Source organism: Lycorma delicatula, chromosome 6, assembly GCF_047948215.1.
Source record: "Lycorma delicatula isolate Av1 chromosome 6, ASM4794821v1, whole genome shotgun sequence".
NCBI lineage: Eukaryota > Metazoa > Arthropoda > Insecta > Hemiptera > Fulgoridae > Lycorma > Lycorma delicatula.
In genome coordinates, this window is record NC_134460.1 from 131,673,062 (window position 1) to 131,696,391 (window position 23,330).

At 29.3% G+C, this 23,330-nt stretch overlaps 1 protein-coding gene across 1 annotated transcript; it reads right to left on the reverse strand.

The window, feature by feature from the left end:
- Positions 1-2,588: 2,588 nt before the first annotated feature.
- LOC142326933 (uncharacterized) lies at positions 2,589-16,295 on the reverse strand. Its single transcript, XM_075369663.1, has 6 exons — positions 16,185-16,295; positions 14,766-14,857; positions 9,861-9,995; positions 9,512-9,729; positions 3,283-3,497; positions 2,589-2,600 (listed from the first exon to the last, which is right to left on the reverse strand). Exons 1-6 carry the CDS (start codon positions 16,293-16,295, stop codon positions 2,589-2,591), a joined length of 783 nt encoding a protein of 260 aa, XP_075225778.1.
- Positions 16,296-23,330: the final 7,035 nt, after the last annotated feature.

Below are 23,330 nucleotides of genomic sequence, written 5' to 3' on the forward strand. Positions count from 1 at the left end.
GCCGTCATTTTAATCTGGGACGGCACGACTGTGTTCCATCAGCACATGCAATTAAAACATGGATATCTAATTTTGAGGAAACCGCTTCGGCAATGAAAAAGAAACCTCCAGGCCGTGAGCGAACCATCCGTACACCACAGAATTTTCAAGGTTTAGAAGATGCTGTCACACGAAGTCCACATCGGTCAATCCGTCGTCTCTCAGCATCTTTACAATTTCATAGTTCAAATTTTCGAAGAATGCTAGCGAAGGACTTGCAATACCATCTATACAAGTTGCAGATCGTCCAGGAACTGAAACCGAACGATGCAGTTGTGCGAGGACAATTCTGTAATGCAATGCTTCAGAAGATAAATGATAACGAAGAGTTTGTTCACGAACTGTGGATGTCAGACGAAGCGCATTTCCACCTCAGTGGATTTGTTAACAAGCAAAATTTCAGATACTGGGCACAAGAAAATCCTACGCAGCTACACCAGCGTCCGTTGCACAGCCAGAAAGTGACCGTGTGGTGTGCTATGTCATCTTACGGTGTTATAGGCCCTTATTTATTTGAGGATGACAACGGTCTTGCGATTACAGTGACGTTGGCTCGTTATGTAGCCATGCTTGAAACCTTTGTTGTGGAACAACAAAAGAGATTTCCACCAATTCTTAACACAACCTGGTTTCAACAAGACAGAGCAACGTCACATACTGCACGAATATCGATGGCAGCTGTACGCCGATTGTTTGGACAACGTGTCATTTCACGAAATGGTGACATTAGATGGCCTCCCAGATCGCCTGATCTCTCAGCTTGCGATTACTTTTTGTGGGGTCACCTTAAAAGCAAATTGTTCCACAGTAGACCTGCTACAACGGAAGAATTGATGACAAAGATCCGAGAAGCAATTGCGGAAATTACAGTTGAGATGTTACGTCAAACCATGAACAATTTAACGAAGAGACTTCGTGAGTGTTTACGTAGAAGTGGAGGTCACCTGCAAGATGTCATATTTAAAAAATAAACTAAAATGTATGTATGGTAAAATCTGTACAATTACGCGAAATAAAATTCATTTTCTAAAAAAAATTTTTCATTAACGTTATTTAATTTTTTTAATTTCCCGTTTCTTTGAATCACCTGTATATATATATATATATATATATATATATTACAATATATCTATTTTTTTCTTTTTTGTAGTATAATAATTAATCCCTCCTCTATGAATCATGAGACCTTGCCGTTGGTGAGGGGGCTTGAGTGCTGAGGGATACAGAGTAGCTGGACCGAAGGTGCAACCATATCGGAGAGGTATCTGTTGAGAGCCAGACTAAGGAATGATTCCTGAAAGAGGGCAGCAGCTCTTTCAGTAGTTGTTAGGGGCGTGAGTCACAATGACTTAAACGGCCATATCAACATCACTCAGTCCTCTGAGTACTGCGCAGCTGAAAGCAATGGAAAACTACAGCTGTTTTTTTTTCCAAGAAAATGTGGCTCTGCATTTTCACATAACAATAATGGAGGCGCCTTCCTTGGTAAATTATTCCAGAGGCAAAATAGTCCCCCGTTCGGATCTTCAGGTGGGGACTACTAAGGAAGAGGTCACCAGAAAGTTAAAAAATAACATTCTACGAGTCGGAGTATGGAATGTTAGAAGCTTAAAAAAGGTTGGAGAAAATTTAAAAAGGGAAATGGATAGGGTAAATGTGGATATAGTAGGAATTAGTGAGGTTCGGTGGGAAGAGGAAGGCGACTTTTGGTCAGGTGATTTTAGAGTAATTAACTCAGCGTCAAATAATGTTAAAAATCAGATGGGTGGATAAAGTGACAAATGAAGAGGTATTGCGGCAAATAGATGAAGAAAGAAGCATTTGGAAAATTATAGTTAAAAGAAGAGACAGACTTATAGGCCACATACTAAGTCATCCTGGAATAGTCGCTTTAATATTGGAAGGACAGGTAGAAGGGAAAAATTGTGTAGGCAGGCAGGGAAAAATTGTGTAGGCACATTTGGAATATGTAAAACAAATTGTTAGGGATGTAGGATGTAGAGGGTATACTGAAATGAAACGACTAGCACTAGATAGGGAATCTTGGAGAGCTGCATCAAACCAGTCAAATGACTGAAGACAAAAAAAAAAAAAAAATCATTAATCAATCCTAGGATATAATATAAATATCTTATTATAACCAAAAATTTTATTAAAAAATTGAACTTAAAATCAGAAAATTGCAAAAAAATTATAAAATTAAATTAAAAAAACAAAGTACCAAAAAAACTCATAAAAAAACAACAAAAAAAAATTGGTTTTAATACATAAGCAAGATGCCTGATTAAAGGATTACTTTGATGAAGTAATTTAAGTGAAACCTCATTCATGCTAATATTGTAAAATCCATATTTAAACTGAAACTAAAGAAATCAACATTCTTTAGAACAGCTAGCTTCTTTTGTTACTTGGGGAAATTCCTTTTTGTAGTTATTATTTTATTTTCGGTTGTTGTTTTCTACTACATTTGAACCCTTTTAATCATTGCAAAATAAATACTAGAATGCTAATGATGGATGAAAAACAAAAATTTAGGTTAAATTTAATGATTACTGAAAATTCTGCAAATAAACAATGAAAAATTAAATATTAATGTACATACTGAATAAATATAGTTATAATAATAACACAAATAGGTTTTATTTATTAGGAATAATGAAAGAATATAGTAATGCTTAATATACAATACATGAACGATTGTATCAGGAGCTTGCAACCTGCATACTTGTAACCATATGACTGTTGAACCAACTGACAGTTTAGAAGTCTTTAATTCACATTCTTTTCACATGCAATTTTAACTTGGTCACATATACATACTGTTAAGAAGTTCTCTGAATATTTGCAACTTTTAAAAGTAAAGTAAGGAGAGATTAATTAGTCTCATATCATATCGTTTCCATCTTGTTGTTCAATTATATTGTCTAAGGTATAAGAGTGCAATAGAAATAGTTCAGCACATTATTTTAGGTTGTGTGGGGGTTACACCAGGACTTAAATGAAAGAAAATGGAATAATCTGTTTTGTCCTCAAATACAGATTGTTATGGATACTTTACAGAAGTCTACAAAAGATTTCAGTTTATCGGCATTACTGTTGGTGAATACTTGTTTAAAGAACTTTGACAATTGAATTTTTTTTTTAAGAATATGTACAACAAATTATTTAGATATATAATATATATTAACAGATATAACATATATTAATAATAAGACAGAATATGGTAATAAAAATATATTTTACCTGAATTAATAAATGAGGTAATGAATTTTTTATTATTATCACTTGTAACTCCTTGTTCATTATATCATCTAAAGTGTTTGCAGCAACTTTTACTTTTGTGTATGTAAGATCTGATGTGAAATCAGCTGTATATATTGTCAGAATGAATATACTTGTAATAAATGTAGACCATATTATGAGTTTTATTCCTTGAGAATTGGTATTAATTACAGCATCTGTATAAAATTAAAAAAAAAAAAAAAAATGATCTTTATTGTGTATGACTGTCTGTGAAAAAAATTATGAATATTTTTAAAACAAGTATAGCCAAATTTCAGTTAAATATAATTTTTTTACTCATGTTGTTTTATTTTCAGCTATATGCTGGTATGCATTGCTGATGGATTTTTCAGCAGCTAATTTAAAAAAAGTGAGTTATTCTAATCTAAAAAAAAGAGTTAAATTTAATCTGTCTAATCATTTAGAATTCTTGCATAATAAAATCATTACATAATTTTTACATGGCTTGGTTTTTATAATCAAAACTAACAAATATCTAATTCAAGGAAGTTTTTATTTTACTAGTATACCAGTATATCAGTTTTTATATTACTATAGAAAATTTTAACCCAAAATGGTAAAATAAATAGCAGAATCCTACTTCTCCCAATAGATTTCTCAGTGTCAGAAACTTACAAGTATTTTTTCCAAACAAAAAGGTTACAACCTTGTGTACTAAATTTTTTTTTTAAGTGTACTAAGATGGTTTTCTCTTTTATTTGGGATTGGGGAACATTAAACAATTTATTGGGGTGTAAATTACTCCAGTATTTGGGTGTATTTGAATTTAAACTACTTTTATGTGTTTTTTAAGGTGTATTGTGTTTGACTAGCGTAGATCTTTATCCAGTTTTGGTGTATATTTTTGTTGTTCATGCTCTTATGTATATTGTTTACTTCAATTTTGTGAATTTTTTCATATAGCTGTTAGAATAAAGAACATTCATTTAACACTCATCATTCTTACCAAATCAACACAATGGTTCTGAAGATATAAAAAATACAGTATATACAGGAGCATTGTGGAATAGTATACTTGAAACTGAATTGTGTTCATTATGGATATATTACAAAATTATTTCTAGTTTATACTTCCAATTCTGAATCATTTACAACCATCAGTTGTGTATGAACTATGATTTAAGCTATAAATGATGTCTCAAAACATAGTTCACATTATGAATGTAATAATTTGGTTTTTTCTTCTTCTTTAGCTTGGAATTACAGTATGCCTGTATGTGTATATTCCTATATGTGTAACAATCCTATATTTGCTTTAGGTGTTTAAATTTTAAGATTTAGTTTAAAAATTAAATATTGTAGTTAAAAAAAAAAATTGGTATCTAAGAAAGAACAGGTTGGAAAACAAGTAATCTGATAAGCAGAGATGAGGCAGCTGAGTATTAAGTGGACAGTGACTGACTGAAACTACACAAAACAATAACAAGAATATGAATATGCTGTGAATCCTACATCCGTAATAATTTTTTTTACATATTCCAAACATTGCCTGCCTGCACAATTTTTTCCTTCTTCCTGTCCCTCCAATATTGAAGCGATTATTCCAGGATGCCTTAATATGTGTCCTAAAGTCTGACTCTTCTTCTAACTATATTTTTCCAAATTCTTCTTTCTTCATCTATTTTCCGCAACACCTCTTCATTTGTCACTTTATCCACCCATCTGATTTTTAACATTCTCCTACAGCACCACATTTCAAAAGCTTCTAATTTGCTCTTCTCAGGTACTCCGATCGTCCAAGTTTCACTTCCATATAAATCTATGCTCCAAACATATAATTTCAAAAATCCTTTCCTGACGTTTAAATTAATTTTTGATGTAAACAAATTATATTTCTGACTGAAGGCTCGTTTCGCCTATGCTATTCGGCATTTTATATCGCTCCTGCTTCTTCCATCTTTAGTAATTCTACTTCCCAACTAACAAAATTCTTCTACCTCCATAATCTTTTCTTTTCCTATTTTCACATTCAGTGGTCCATCTTTGTTATTTCTACTACATTTTGTTCTTGTTCATTTTCATGCGGTAGTTCTTGCGTAGGACTACATCCATGCTGTTCATTGTTCCTTCTAAATTCTTTTTACTTTCAGCTAGCTTTACTATATCATCAGCAAATCAAATCATCTTTATCTTTTCACCTTGTGCTATTACTCCGGATCTAAATTGTTCTTTAACATCATTAACTGCTAGTTCTATGTAAAGATTAAAAAGTAACAGGGATAGGGAACAAACTTGTCAGACTCCATTTCTTATTATGGCTTTCTTATGTTCTTCAATTATTACTGTTGCTGTTTGGTTCCTGTAAATGTTAGCAATCATTCTTCTATATCTGTATTTGAACCCTAATTTTTTTTAAAATGCTGACCATTTTATTCCAGTCTACGTTACCGATTGCCTTTTCTAGGTCTATAAATGCCAAGTATGTTGGTTTGTTTTTCTTTAATCTTCCTTCTACTATTAATCTGAGGCCTAAAATTGTTTTCCTTGTCCCGATACTTTTCCTGAAACCAAATTGGTCCTCCTAACACTTCTTCCACTCTCCTCTCAATTCTTCTGTACAGAATTCTATTTAAGATTTTTGATGCATGGCTAGTTAAGCTAACTGTTCTCTATTCTTACATTTATCTGCTCCTGCTTTCTTTGGTATCATGACTATAACACTCTTTTTGAAGTCTGACGGAACTTCCCCTTTTTCATAAATATTACACACCAGTTTGTATAATCTATCAATCGCTTCCTTACCTGCACTGCGCAGTAATTCTACCAGTATTCTGCCTATTCCAGGAGCCTTTCTGCCATTCAAATCCTTTAATGCTCTCTTAAATTCACATCTCAGTATTGTTTCACCCCTTTCATCCGCTTTGACTTCTTCTTCTTCCTTTATAACACCATTTTCTTATTCATTTCCTCCGTATAACCCTTCAATATATTCACCTACCAACTTTGCCTTTTGTATTATAAATCAGTGTACCATCTTTGTTTAACACATTATTAGATTTTAATTTATGTACCGAAAAATTTTCCTTAACTTTCCTGTATGCTCCATCTATTTTACCAATGTTCATTTCTCTTTCCACTTCTGAACACCTTTACTTAATCCACTCTTCTTTCGCTAGTTTGCACTTCCTGTTTATAGTATTTCTTAATTGTCGATAGTTCCTTTTACTTCCTTCATCACTAGCATTCTTATATTTTCTACGTTCATCCATCAGCTGCAATATATCGTCTGAAATCCAAGATTTTCTACCAGTTCTCCTTGTTCTACTTAAGTTCACTACTCTGATTTAAGAATTTCCTTTTTAACATTCTTCCATTCTTCTTCTACATTCCCTACCTTATCTTTTTTATTCAGTCCTCTTGCGATGTCCTCCTCAAAAATCTTCTTTACCTCCTCTTCCTCAAGCTTCTCTAAATTCCACCAATTCATCTGACTCCTTTTCTTCAGGTTTTTAAACCCCTATCTACATTTCATTATCACTAAATTATGGTCGCTATCAATTTCTGCTCCAGGGTAAGTTTTGCAGTTAACGAGTTGATTTCTAAATCTTTGCTTAACCATGATATAATCTATCTGATACCTTGTAGTATCGTCTGGTTTTTTCCAAGTGTATATTCTTCTATTATGATTTTTAAACTGGGTGTTGGCGATTACTAAATTATACTTCATGCAAAACTCTATAATTCGGTCCCCTCTTTCATTCCTTTTGCCCAGCCCGTATTCACCCACTATATTTCCTTCCTTGCCTTTTCCAGTGCTTGAATTCCAATCTCCAACTATAATTAAATTTTCATCTCCTTTTATGTGTTTAATTGCTTCGTCAATTTCTTCATATACACACTCTCCCTGATCATCATCATGGGCGCTTGTAAGCATGTAGACGTTAACAACAGTTATTGTCGGTTTAGTTTTCGATTTTATCCTTATTACAATGATTATGTCAGTATGCATTTTGAAATACTCTACTCTCTTCCCTATCTTCTTGTTTATTATGAAACCACTTCTGCCTGTCCATTATTCAAAGCTGAGTTAATTATTCTAAAATCACCTGACCAAAAGTCGTTTTCCACTTCCCACCAAACCTCGCTAATTCCTACTACATCTACATTTATCCTATACATTTCCCTCTTTAAATTTTCTAACCTACCAACCTTTTTTAGACTTCTAACACTCCATGCTTCAACTCGTAGAATGTTATTTTTTAATTTTCTGGTAACCCCTTCCTTAGGATTTCCCACCCGGTGATCCAAATAGGGGACTAGTTTACCTCTGGAATATTTTACCAAGGTAGGCACCTGCATCATTGTTGTATGAAAATACAGAGAGCTACATTTTCATCGAAAAAAGCAACTGTAGTTTTCCATTGCTTTCAGCTGTGCAGTACTCTAGAGGATTGAGTGATGTTGATATGGCCGTTTAAGTCGTCCTGACCTACCCCCTTAACAACTACTGAAAGAGCTGCTGCCCTCTTTCAGGAATCATTCCTTAATCTTGCTCTCAACAGACACCTCTCCGATATGGTAGCACCTTCGGTCCAGCTATTCTGTATCACTGAGCACTCAAGCCCCCTCACCAACGGCAAGGTCTCATGATTCATAGAGGGAAAATATAATTGTAAATTCAAATAAAATTAAAAGGAGTTTAAATGTATATAAAATATTTCATGTCACATCAAATCACATCTACTACCTAATCAGTGATCGTGCTTACCCCTTGTGTAACGAATGGGTATATTTTATTAAATAGATTGTTTTGTTAAATATAATTTACACTATAAATTATTTATTAATTTATCCATTAGTTTCATAACTCTAGGCTGGTGTTCAGAACTGCAATGTTTATATGAATAATAATGATTGATAAGGGATGGAGTGAATGTTAAATAGAACACCTGAGTTTGATCCTCAACAAGAGTCTGTTATCAAAGGCTAATCCAGTTTTGAAGAAACATGTGACCATAATCTATACAAGATCAGAGTACTCTGTACTTCTCGTAAATTATTCAAAGCAATCATCTACTATAACAGTTATTTGCTTTGTCCTGATGCAAATAAATATTTTCATTTACACTACTGACCTAACACTGATAATTATTTTTTACTTTTATTAATCTTATTAAAAACTAAACCATGTTGAATTGTTTCAAAAGACCAAATAATTGAGCATGAATTGAATGCTTTACTAAGGCTTTAATGTTTTAATGGGTCTTAAGAATATTTCACCATTTCATCTTATCTCTTGACAACAGACTAGAGAAGGAAAGTGCTAAAATTCTTTTCGCCTTTATCTATCATCTATCTTTCACCCTAAGCTGTCAAGTTCTGGCTCTAATGACTGACATGATTGTGTTCTGTTGTAAGCTGTCCATCAAAATTCATGCTGGCTCCACCAGTTCTGTTGTAAAAAACGGATAAGTAAGCTGTCCATTCTTCTACCTATAAAATTAATTAAAACATTTTTTATGGGTCTCTATTTAATTAAAACATGTATGGTTTGGCTGTTTAGGGAATGTGTGTCAATATTATGCACAGATCCATACAATTTTATGCAAACATTGTTGCACGTATTTAGATAAATCTGCATGTTCTGATGTTGCAAGCAGGAGAGAAGTTTCTCAGAAGTTATCACTGATAAAAATAATATCAAAAATATTAGCAGATAAAATATTACTCAGCTTGAAACAAACAGTAGAATTTTGATGAGCAAATTTTAAACCTATTAAATTATAGCAGTTCTTAAAGGTATAAAAAGAGGATGAGGGAAATATTTGAATTGAAGCAAAATATTTGGGTTCTCAGCAAATGGAGAATGCTTGTTATATGAGGTACTTTGAATAGATAAGATACTTTATTCATAAGGAGGACAACAAATGCTTACTTAAGATTCAAAAAATTACAATGATTGGAACATGAATTAAAAATGACCACAGAGTACCAAAGAGCTTACTGATAGAAGAAATGGTAAGAGTACAGAAGATGAGAAAATTAAAGAGTTGGCTGCAGAATTTTGAGAAGAATTTTCTAAGTCTAGGAGTTGCTGGCAGAGTGAAAGAGAAGATAATTTTACCCTGATGTATAAAAAAATCAGTTGACTGAAGGTATTATTTTAACTGTCAACATTTGCTTTAGAGTAAAATGTGTAAGAATAGATTTTTATCAGTAATATACTTACTTTGTTGTACAACAGCTGTGTATATGAAAAAAATAGATGTATTCATATCAATTTCTTCATCTTCATACACAGTTGTGATTATTTTTGAAGCTGTATTCAAAATAATAGATAATAATATAAACGTTGTTGTTATAACTATCCAAGAATTGTTGTTGAATACATTTATATATTCTTGCCAGTAATTTATTTGTTTTGGTCGACAGTAGTATAGCTTTGGTCTGAAATAGAATTAATATTAGAATAAGTAGTTACAGTTATGATTAAGTAGAAACAAAATTTTTGTAGATTTTTTTTGTATTTTTATATAGTATCATATTTTTACTCAAATAAATAATTATTTCTACAATACCTTAAAAAAATAACTGGAAATGATTTTATAATGTTTTCTGATTTATTAGAAAATGTTGAATATAACTTTAACTGAATATCATGTTGTTTTAAAGCTGATATATCATTAATATTCTTCATAGCTGTTAACATTACCCTGTAAAAAAAAATCAGTCCTTTTAATCATTTTGATTCATGCAAATGGGTTTGTTGTGGGATTTCTGTTTATGCACTTTTATGTATATATCTATTAAAACGGATTTTAACATGCAATTATAGAATGGCTAACCAATTGTTCATCCTGCTGTGAAATAGTGACATGCAGACATAATTTCAGCAACACAAAAGAAAAATAAATAAAACTAATTAGAAATTGTACATCTGTTACATCTCTACAATGTTTTAGTGTCTTGTACCATAAGCAAATGGTTGTAGGTGACCAGACATGAGATACAAATAATATCTGATTGTGGTATACATTTTTTTTTTTTGTTACTTAACATAAATTAGAAGGGTGTTTCACAAAGTTCTTCCGGGACTTTCATAACCTTTTCTACTTGTGAAACTAATGGAAAAAGTTCATATAAACACATATCCTAAAGTTCTTCATTTACAAGCTATTGCTAGTGAAAGATTTCACTTTGATTTCAGCTACCCTGTTGAAATGAGGCCGTATTGAAATTTTTAGGGCATTAATTAAGGAGCAGAATGAGTGATTTCTGGGCCTGAATTGAATAAAACAAGTCCCAGAACCATATATGTAGTAGTTTTTGAGAAATTTGGGGTGAAAACCAATAAATTGGGGTAGAAAACTCTGTTTTTTTATGTTTGCCGTACAATAGCTTTATTAAATGGGTAATAAATACAAGATTTTTTAAAAAGTAGTAGAGAATTTAATTCTGAACAAAATGGTCTAAGATACGTTGAATAAAACAAAGAAAGTTATAAAAATTAGAATTTTATTTAGAAACTACATTACTGCAATTGTCAGGAAAGTACTTATTTATGTAAACAAAAATCAGATTCATTTTTGGTGATGGGAAATTTGTAAAAACAAAATTTACTGTTAAAAATTGCTTTTAAATAATTTTAAAAAAACTGGAAATTTATTTTTATTTTACAATTGTAAAATAAAAATAAATAAATAAAAATTATTTAGACAATAATTTTTTGTTAATGACAGAGATACAACAAATTATTTGAAAAATCTTTATTTCATAGTTGGCAATAAAATAACAGATAATCAACAATGCGGAATACTAGTAAATCATTCTGTAAGGTACATTAAGTATATCGGGTACTGTAAATCGAGCTGTCGTTATCAAAGGTTTTCTATGAATTTTAGTTTGAACATGATAGGTTTGCCATTTAAGTAATGCCATACTTATTTACAACAGAGGAGTATGGTTGATATGGTATTCATTTTGGGTGTATATAATTGTAATGCTACAACTGCTGCAGTAGAATATGAAATAAGTTTTCTCAAAACAGTTAGCGCAACCTTTCGCAATCGTCGGGAAACAAGTGTTCTACCTAGTATTCATACCAGGTACGATCGATCTGCCCAGCACGACGCTGTCGTGTTGAAATTATTATCGATGCTGTCCAGGCGTCAGTACACAATGTCTTTCTCACCGGATTGAAGTTTCGCTTTCAAGGTTGAAAGTTGAAGGACACCTTAACAAAACAAGTTTTATCCTTATAATAAACAGCCAGTTCAACAATTACACCCAGGAACTGTTCGCTTTGCTTAGAGTTCTGAAACTGGTGGATTACAATCGATAACTCTACAAGTATATTTTGTTTACCGACGAGGCAAATTTCACTGGAGATAGTGTCAACAGTACGGCGCGAGACAGCGTTTGAACATTCATGGATAGAAGTAAAGTCTTATGAAACGACGGAAGCCAATTTTCAACACCGATTAGCGGTAATTATGGTGCGGCCTTCGTCAAAATTAGCTGTTTGGACCTTTCATATTATGCTTAAATGCTGATGTCTATTTGTACTTTCTGTTAGAAGAATTGCCGTAGTTGCTTGAAGATGTTGCTCTAACGCTGAGACGTAAAGTATACTTTCACCACTATTGCTCGCCTCCCCACTTCTCTTGTGCCGTTTCTACTCACTTAAATCATCAGATTTAATTAAAGACTGTTCAGTTTGGTTTTCTAACAACAGAGGATAATTTACAAGTATCCTTGAGTTCCTAATAAAGTTAATTATATATTTAATTTTTATATTATTTATTGATACTTTAACGATAAAAATGTATATCACATCTTATTAAATTGTTAAAAAAGTATTTAACATCATGTCATATTTCTTCTTTTTTTTCATTTCCTGGTATCATAACTTTAGAGGTAGCTGCATGAAGGAAAGTATAGTAATCATTAAAAACTGGGGTATGAGTTATTTGCATTTTTTAACATTTCATGACTTAGGGACCCAGAAAAAACAAAAAAAAGTTGGGGGTAATGTTCATATGTACATAACATACATTTTTTTACATGTGTTGGCTTGTTTGAAGCTTAATTACTTTTGGCTGGATTAACCAGTTGTGATGAAATTTGGCACAGAGACTCATGTACATAGAACAGTTTTTTGGTAAAGGTTTGGGGTCAATATTTCCAGGGATGGGGTAGATTATTTCTTTGGTGTAAATTTTCTCAAACTTTTTCAAACATAACCTACTTTATATTAAGCTCTTTTCATCATTTAAAAAAAAAAATTTGCCCCAAAATTCTCCACCTCCGAAAATTGAAGAAAGTTATCTTTTTATTTATTTATTGCATATGTTATAACCAAATTATTTTTATGTCTTCTTGTTGTAGTGCATGTGCACAAAAAAAATACTTTGGGGGCAATATTGGTGGTGGAGCCGATCAAAGTTTAAAAATTTTAATTAAAAAAAAAAATTAAATTTAAATTTAAATTTTAAAGGTTTAATTTTAACGTTTTTTTTTAGTTTATTTAAACTTTAGAAAGTACAGATTTATTCTCAGATTTTTGCAGAAATAATCACTGTATAGTGTTAATGACCTGTAGGATCAGTAACTCCATACAATGTGTATCTATAAAAAATAATTCAATTTTATTATACTTAGAACAATAAAATTACTTATATTATTCTATCAAACCTGAAGCAGCTTTTTATTATAAATAAGTTCCCTGTGACCTAAACGAAATTAAGTATGCTGTGCCACAGATCTATTTTGATTCTGTTTCTTTTTTCATTATGATTAATGATTTACCATTGAATTTTTCTCCTCTGCAAGTTTTTATTTGATGATGTAACTTTGGTATACATTAATTCAAATTTGGAGGGATAAAAAAAATATAGATAGCAGATTTTACAAAAACAGAATTGATTAGTTCTACTACTTAGTTCTAAATTTAGGGAAAGTACATATAATTATAGTGAGAAAATTGGACAACAGAGTTTTATATTGCTTTTTAGAGTTTTTATATGATTGTAACCCTTCTTGAGTAGCATGTATAAAATATTTAAGTTGTAAACTATCATGGGTATTTTATATCCAAGATGAGCACCGTAAACCAAAATATCTATAAAACTGAGGATATTAATAGTGTGTATATTTGTTTCATATTGCTTGATGTAAATGGTTGATGTTAGTGCAGTTATAGTCAAAAATCTGACTGCCATATCTGCAGCATTAAAAAGAGTCAGGCTCTTGATTTCTTCTTTCCCAGATGAATGGTTGGTAAGAATAGTTAGACTTGCAGGAATGTTTATTTATTCATTATCTGGATTGATGTTTATAATTCTAAAAAAAAAAAATGATTAGGTAATAGCTGAAAAAGGCCTTTATTTCTAATACCCTACAATTTTCATGAAGACTATATTGTTTATTAGTTTTTCTAGCTGTAGAACCATACTATAATGAAAGCTAAATATGGGATTTTTTAAATTTCTTAGTTAATGCAGACTGCAATTTTGTACCAAATTTCACTTTTCAGTGAAGGGTTTGAGACTATGAATAATAATATAAAATACACAAAATATGATTTAAAATAGTTTAATATATCACATATTTTTACATATTTAGTCTTGACCTCAAGACTAAATATGATCTAAAAACTTAAATTTTTTAAGCTTTCACCATAGAAGCTTTTTAATTTAAAGCTTGTTCATGAGAATATGAAAATGGAATTTTGTAGCATATGAAAAATGTCATGCCTGACTGGGATTCAAATCCAGCCCCCTCCCCCCCAGAAAAAATAAAACAATATGTATTGTTTCAATTTTATTATTGTTTCTTAAATTAAATTAAATTCCACTTATATAGTTAATAGTAAGCGAGAATTTTTATTATTTTTTTTTTTTATTTTTTCAGGAAGAATGCAAATTTTAACTGCATGCACACACACACACACACACACACACACACACACATAAATACATATTAATTATAATAAAATTATGTATATTATAATTACAGTAATATCTTAATGGTGAGTCAATAAAACTTATTTAATGTTTAACCATGGTTAAGGACTATTTTACAAATTTAGAAAGTTCTTATCAAATTTGTGTGTTTAGTTGATTGAAAATTATATTGTAAGCAATGAAAGAATTAAATATCACTGGGATATAGAATTTAAGAACAGTAAATATTTCAGTAAAAATATTTACTTAAAAAAAGGTTTCTTGCAAAAAATCTTACTCTGAATATAAATAAATTTTATACAATTAATAAATCAAACTTCATGAATTGTTGAGAATTATTTTTCATTGCAGTCCATTCTTACCACTACTTCTAATTTTTCTCATAAAATCTCTGCTGACTGTCCTTAAAAAGATAAGCTCATTATTAAGAAAAAGATCATAATAAAAAATCATCTAGTATAAAATTAATATATTTATAGATTGAATTTATAAAAAATTAATAATAAAAAATATACATACGTGAAATTTAATGATGATTCAAGTTCTTTCAGAACATCAAAAAGATAACCAGTATAATTTCCTGACTCATCCATGAAAAAATATGGTTTATCCTAAAAAAATAAAAACAAATCATACATGTAGTTTTGTTTAATTGAAAATTATTATGTGATACTTTTACAAAATAACATTCTACAAAATACACTATTTGTTATTAACCATTCAAACTAGATCTATTGTTTTGTATGTGTAATTACAGTATGTGGTGGTCAATAAGAAGGTAAAGATGATCTTTTAGATAAAATTATTACATTTTTTTAAGTTCATTATGATGTAATAATCATGTGGGATTGTAAAATCTATTCCTCAGAGTAACACTATGTTTGTTTAATCGTACATTCCATTAAATTATGTTTTGGTATGGGTCAGAGTTTACAGTTTTAAATCTATAAACAAGGGTTTGTTATGAAAAGAACAAAAAAATTAATAAGTAAGTAAATAATGCTTATTTCTTTTGTTTTCTGGAGAAAAACTTGTAAAAGTAGATTCTTTTTTAAATTTCTTTATATATTTTTTTAATCTAATACAACACAAAATTGTACATATGTTTAAAAAGCACAATTTTTGTAAAATGTTTAAGTGTGAAAATGTTATTAAAACAAGTACGGTCATATAATAAATATTTAAGTTGAAAGGCATTCTGCTTACAACTTAACAGTTGTGTAAGTTGCATTTAAATGTACTAATAAAACAAGCTAAAAAATAAAATTATTAAAGTACAAGTTACAGAAAATTAATAGTCAATTTTAAAGGTGTAATTAATTAAAGCTGGGTTGAAGAGAAGAGGGTAGAAGGATGACAATTGGTGGAAAATTGAGTAACAAAGGATAAATGAAAAAAAAAAATTCAGAACAGCAAAAGCAAAATACTTTTGGGCATAAAATGAAATTTATAAAGAAGGACTGGTGATAAAAAATAAAAGATAGAAATGAAAAGATTATAGAAAAATGGTAAGACATAAATAAATGATTATTTTATTCAGATCAGTGAGTAATTATGCACATGTATGATGTAATCTGAGAATATGATGTTATTTTTATTGTTTATTCTTGGAAAGTGTTCAAACAACAACTGACATGCTTAAACACGTCAATCAAGCTCATTGTCACTCACTCGTTAACTGTGGCTGGAAGAAAACATTTAACTTTTAAATCCTTCCGCATATGGTCTCTCATTGTTAATCTTGAAATGCCTAACTCTGCAGAATGTTTGTGCATTGATTTCATCGGTGATCATTGAATTGATGCCTCTACAGCAGCACATGTCTTAGCTCGGGTGCTCGATCTCCCACGGCAAGGTGCATCAAGAACACTTCCCTTTGCAAAAGCCTTCTCCTGTCAGTAACAGTTGCTGTAATGGTGACAATTTCCCAAAACAGACAAAGAAGTCATTCATAATGTTCTCCATTGTTTTACCAGTATGTGGATGTTCATGGACCCACAAGAAAGTTAATAAATGCTTTTTGACAGTGAATGCACTCATATCCACCATCGTTCTGCACTCAACTACAACTAAGGTCATTGCACCACAAATGAACACACTGGATGATTCCCAACACGGATTATCCTCCCCAACTTTTCCAGCAGCAGTGAGCACTGGCAGCAGTAGAGCCTGATTAAGCTGGATTTATTATAAATATGTATATGTAATAAAGAATTATAATTTATTTGGCCTAGTATAGTTATTTCATAAATTTACAGAACAATTCCTTATGATTACATTGGGGAATGTCTCCTCAGTGTCATTACACATATTCAGTGGCGTGATAGTACTGTTATAAATATACTAGATTGTGGTGGTTACAGTAAAAATACCAGTAGAAATATCAGTTTTTGTGGTGAAATACCAGTAGAAATTTTGTACTGTTTTTGTGATCTGAAAGTTATAAAAAATAATGTTAATTTTATTTTCTTCCAACGATTGTGGAAATTAAACATTATTTCTAGTTCTGATTATCAGATTAGAACGAGATAAGAGTATGGTAAATTTAAGTTATTGTATTGGTTTAGTTGTAATTGTTAGGTAGCATGATACAACTTAAAAATTCTATTTATATTTTCACTTACTACGCAAAGCAAAAAAACAAATGCTAATCAAATAGAGATAAAAAATTATTGGGATTAAACAGATTATCTTGAATCCAAAAGATACTTTATTGAAGTTCTTCACTTATTATTTTAAGTTTATTTTATTGTATTGAAATGTTGAATTACCTCTACAGCAATGACGTTAAGTTGAATTTTTTTAAGATTTGGTTTCAGTTGTTTTTTATGTATTGTATTCATTTTTGAAGTTTCTAAAATATTGTTTTCTTTATTGTTAAGTACATTATCATTTCCTTCAGTGTGATACAGTTTGTACTTAAAATTATCTTCATGATGTATTGAGCTTAAATTAAATATAAACAACTCTAATTTGTTAGGTATTGATTCAGACATTTTTTTAATATCATCTTTAATATTTTTATTTGTCATGAAAACCCATTGTGAAGTTTTTTTACTAAGCATCATCTGTAAAAATAAAAATAATATGCAGCATAAATTTTTTGTATTATTTCTAATGAATTTGTATGTATAACCTTATTCATTTATATATGTTCCAAGAATGGTGCAGATGGTTAAGTGCTAGCCTTCCTGCGTGGGAAGGTGATAGTTTAGGCCCGGCCAAACCAGTTATATTTTAATGTTCCTGAACATAATGATTAGCTATTAATTTCTGTATTGGGTCTAATAACAGCACATCTTGGTATGGCAATCCATTAATATAATGAGCTATGTTTTTCCAATCTATAATCATTGAAACCAGTTTTATTCTCCAAGTGTACCACTTACCTGAATAAACAGATCTCAGAACATGTATTTTGATGTAAAGAAAATTCTGAGATTTATGAAAAAAATCACAGACCAGCCACCATATGTAATGATGTGAGCAATATCTGAAACACATCCGATAGGCCATACATTTTTGAAGAAAGTATTTAATAGCATTTCATTCCTTAACATACTTGAAAATTATTTTATTCCTCTGCTTTAACTGATTGGTTTGAAATTAACTGGCTTTTTACTGCAACATGGAATTCGAGCTTATCATACTCAGTCAGTAAAAAACTTTTTAAATTAACATTTTGAAGGGTGTTGGATTGATTGAGGCTTCAAAATTCAGTGGTCACCTAGAAGTCCAGACTCAACTACCTGTGACAACTCCCTTTAGGGATTTAATCAAAGAAAAAAATCTCCTGTTTGCAACTGAGGAATATTTTTGAATTGAAAAGTGTTGTAAAAAATTGTTTTTACGACTTTGATCTTTCAACATGTAAGAATATATTATCTAAACGCTCTTTGCAGCTGATAAAGCTGTGGGTGAACAGTGGAGGTTCACATGCAGATGTTATTTAAATTACATTTTATGGGTAAAAATATTAGATAAATTATTATTCATGTTTATTTCTTTATATAGAAAGAGAATTTGTGGCTACTCTGTAAATTTTTAGAGACTTCCAAAACATTATGTGAATGAGTCAATCTCTCAAATTATTTATATGACTAGTCATATTTTTCTTTCATGATGAAGTGACATTTTTGTGTTTACAAAATTCATTTAAGCAAATAAAATTTTTTGAGTTTCTTCTTTTTACTTTTTTTTATTATAAATAGAAATAAATATGCAAGAAAAAATGATATAACTGAAATCAGATAAAATTCTTTATCTAAAACCCATAAAATGTAAGAAATATTTTGGCTGATCATCTTTGTGTATCATTTATCAGTTTTTGTATCTTTGGTTTGAAAAAGTATTTTTGTAGGATATAGTTTACATTATGTTAAACTCACTTAGGACTAAAACTGCGTTATGCGCAGTTTTATGAGTTTAGCATTTGTAAACTCAGTTTTAGTTATGGACGAAGATTACTTGGCTGATTTATTTTACCATCTGTAGTTATTATAGACATGATTACAATATTTAGATGACAGTTTTGGATGAAGTTGTTAAAAAAATTTTTTGTTAAAAGTTTTTGTGATTACTATTTGATTGTTCTTAAAAACTGGAACAAGAAAGTTGAGCTTCTTGCTTATTGATTATAATGTCTAATGTATTATAATAATAATAATAATAATATTTTTTTTAAAAACAAATGCTAAAATTATGTTTTACAAAGAAGACCACTAAAAATCAAAGGTTGCATAATAGCTCTGAAAAGACTTTGGAATCACCAGTTCTATGCATCAGGAAAATGAGATTAATTTAATTTTAAAAAGTATGTTTAACCATTTCTTTTTCTGATTCTGATCACTGAATGAAATAAAAAGTAAATAAAATAGAAAGAGAATTTAAAGTAAAGTAAATAAGAAAGATAAGATAAGATAAGATTAGAAAATTTAATTATAAAATATTGTGATGAAGAAATAAAAAAAAATAGAATAAGAAAAATTATGAAATACAGTAAAGAGATCAGCTCAAGACACAATAACAAACTAAAAAAAATAATCAGAAAAAACATTAACTATACAACTATATTGTAATAACCATATTACACTTGTTATAACTGAATGGTTACAATTAATATTAGCTGTTATAAATAATAAAATGTCCTGAATATGGCATAACATCAATCAAAATAGAATGTAATTATGTCAATTCTGTAAGAGTGGGACACATTAAAAACGAAATTGTGTTTTAACAAAATTATTTTAAATATTGGTAACGAGTTACTTACTTTTTCTTTAAAGCTTTTTGTAGAATTCAGTGTATCATAAAATATGAAATATGTTGTTCTTTCATTTCCAAGTTCATCATGAAATTTGACTGGATAGTTGTTTTTCCACATGGTTAATGTAATTTCTTTCAGTAAGTACTCTAATTTTAAGTCTTAAACAAAATTTAATATTAATAACTATCTTGCAAGTTGTATTTTATGAAGTAATACTTTTATAATGTTGTTTATGTATGTGTAATTTTCTTTCTTCTGCTTTTTATTAAGAGTAAAAACTATACTTCTTTATAAAAATGTTTTGTTTATTTAATAAATTCACCACTTTCATAAAAAACTTATGTAAATACTTGTTTAAAATGTAAAATTATCATCAATGTTCAACATCCAGATTTAAACTGTAATGTAATTTGGATTTAAAAAACATATTGGGTTCTAGAAAATCTACAGTTAGAATTAAATTTTTGGTTATTTATTTTTTTTAATAAAAAACCTAACCTACAATTATAAGATAATATATTTTTTACACTTTTCAAAATAATAGTGTCAAATTTACAATAGTATCTGAACTCAAGTTTTTTGTTTTTTACCAAATTTCAGAAAAGGAGAGTAATTTTTTCAACATTTCATACTCTTTGCATGTATGTTATTTTGTTATAACCTTTCTTTTTCCTGTTAGCCTGAGTGTAAATGAAGTGTGTAGTCTTGTACACTCTCAGTTCGACAATTCCTGAGATGTGTGGTTAATTGAAACCCAACCGCCAAAGAACACCGGTATCCACGATCTAGTATTCAAATCCGTGTAAAAATAACTGGCTTTACTAGGACTTGAACGCTGTAACTCTCGACTTCCAAATCAGCTGATTTGGGAAGACACATTAACCACTAGACAAACACGGTGGGTTATTTTGTTACAACCTAGCACTTAAAAAGCCAAACCAATTGAAGAATCTATCTGAAAGATTCATTATAATAAGAATAACATTCTTAGCTAGGTCTCATTGCACTATTTGTTCATGATACTTATCTTAGAAAAAAAGCTACCAGACAATTCTTATTTTTATGTAATAGCTAATTTATTTGGCTCACCTAGTAGACATGGAGGTGTGATTAGCCTAACTTTGGTTCTTCTGATAGGAAATTGAAATTGTTCTGACAAAAAATTCTGAATCAGATGGGAAAAAAATATTTAATTTTTAATAACTTTTTTAAGTACAACTTCAAGATTAATGTCATCAAATTTTCTTTTTCCTTAAAGGAGAAGTACACTTGATAAAAATGTTGCAATAATACAGACTCCTATAAACTTCATTACAGTTTCAAATTATTTGTTGTGATGATGCAAATGTTAATAACAGTATTTTATTTATATCTTAGGGAATCACATAAATATTTAAAGTACTTGTGGTGAATTATAACACTAATACCATGTTCATTTTAATTTATTATGAAAATCCCTTTATCAATGATATATTTGTAGCTTTGCCTTAAGAAAGGAAATATTAAACATAATTAAAAAATGATATATCATTAAAATAATGAATTCATAAAGAAATTTTAAACTACTATTATGGGGGTATCTCTATTAGGTTAATAGAATTTAATTTATGAATTGTAGAAATTGAAAAGTTAAGTTACTGGGTGGGTTTTCTAATTCCATGAGGGTTTAATACATTCATTGTCATCAAATATGATCAACTTGACAAATTAAATTGCATACTTTGCATACAGATTAAATACTTTGCATGTGAATAAAACAAAAAAAAAGAATTGTCAAGAGAGAAGTAGTTCAAACTTCCAAACAGAAATATTAAAGAAAAAATGTATGAGCTTTCTTCATAAGTTTTTTCTTTAAGAGTATTATTCTAAGTAAAATAATATAAAAAATTCATAGAAAAAGTTCTCCCAGAGAAACAAAAATATGATAAAAGAAACATTAGTATGTTATAATGTAGTGTTTAATTGAAGTTATGTTAAATTATTTTTTTATTAAAATCTGTCAGAATGGTTTTGAGTCAAGGCATAATTAACAAAGAGAAATACAGAAAAAAGTCAAAAAAGTTATTGGAAATACTCTGAATATATGTTTGTATGGAGATAATGATAAAATATTTTTAAAAAAATTGAGGTGAACTATGACATTTTCAGATTTATCATCTGGCAACTTAAATTATGTGTATTTGTAAAATGAGCTTCATTCAGCTCAGTTTGTAAAACAATTAATTAGCTGTGTACTTGGGGTATTTTTTATTCTATGGAAAGCACTTGATAAAATTAGTTTTCGTTCATATTAAGGAATATTTACTATGAAAAATGTTAATTTATTCAGTATATTAAAAACCAATCCTAAAATGCTTATAAAATTCTTACACACATTCGCATAATGATCTTATGAATCTACGTGTTAGCTTAGTGTATCTAAGGTTCAATTCTTGTATTCAAGAAATGACTCATTGTATAGTAGTTTTTAAATGTAAAATATTTTAGGCACAATGCATTACATGTAATAATTTCACTTGCGTATGATTTTTAAAATTATTTTAATTAATAGAATATAAATAAAAAAGATGCTTTATATATATCTTAAACATATTGTTTTGTTTATGAAGACAGCATAATTATTTGCATCTTCATAATAATTTTTATAACATATATGAAATGATAATTGAGTTACCTGCTGATTCAGAAATTTGATATACTATATCTAAGTTTCTTCTACCTTGTTTAATTATAAAATCATTAAGTAGATTTTGTTGTAACTGATTAAACTTTGAATAATCATTTAGTAAATTTTCCTTTGAAGATGAATTTATTTTAACGATCATTATTAAAACAGTGAATATTTTAAATTTTAATATCATAACAATTGTATAAGTTGACTGCAGTTATAATATAATTATATACTGTGATGTTTTATCCATGTAAACTACACATCTTCATTTATATGGTACAATTATATCCATTTTCTACATTTTTTTACATAATTGATATAAGTAGATTTCATCAAAATGTATTTATTAACAGTAAAAAAAATTTTTTTCAACCAAATAACAGTAGCTCTTTTTTCTGTGTTTATAATATTTTTAAATATAGTAAATGTTAGTATACTATTCAGCGATCAGTTGATAAATATAACTGTTGAGAATTTTGAATATACATGTATTCTAAACATATGTTCTGGGTGGGAAACTAATTCTATAGATACAATCAGTTAGATTGCTTTTACATTTAGATTACTGTCACTTGAATAATGTCTGTAATTTTTAAAGCAATTGGATACATATTTTCAATTTTCATAAAAGTATAAGGATAATCTATAATCTCATAAGTAGAAACATGTCATCTTTTATTTATTTATAATCAATAAATATGTAGATTGTGCCACTTCATGATAGAAATATAAAAAATGCATTGTATAATGTATGATTTCAACATCTAAAATTATATTTTAACTTGTATAATTTTCATTAATACTGCTTTGATGCAAATTTTAATTAATACTGATATGTACATTTCCTTTAAATTACAATTTAGAGGCACTAGTAAATAATAATTCAAATTTAAATATATATTTATAAAAATATTTGAATTCCAGATAGGATATTTTAAACTGAAAAACTGATGTTTTAAACTTTTTTTTTATCTTCAGTCATTTGACTGGTATGATCCAGCTCTCCAAGATTCCCTATCTAGTGCTAGTCGTTTCATTTCAGTATACCCTCTACATCCTACATCCCTAACAATTTGTTTTACATATTCCAAATGTGGCCTGCCTACACAATTTTTCCCTTCTACCTGTCCTTCCAATATTAAAGCGA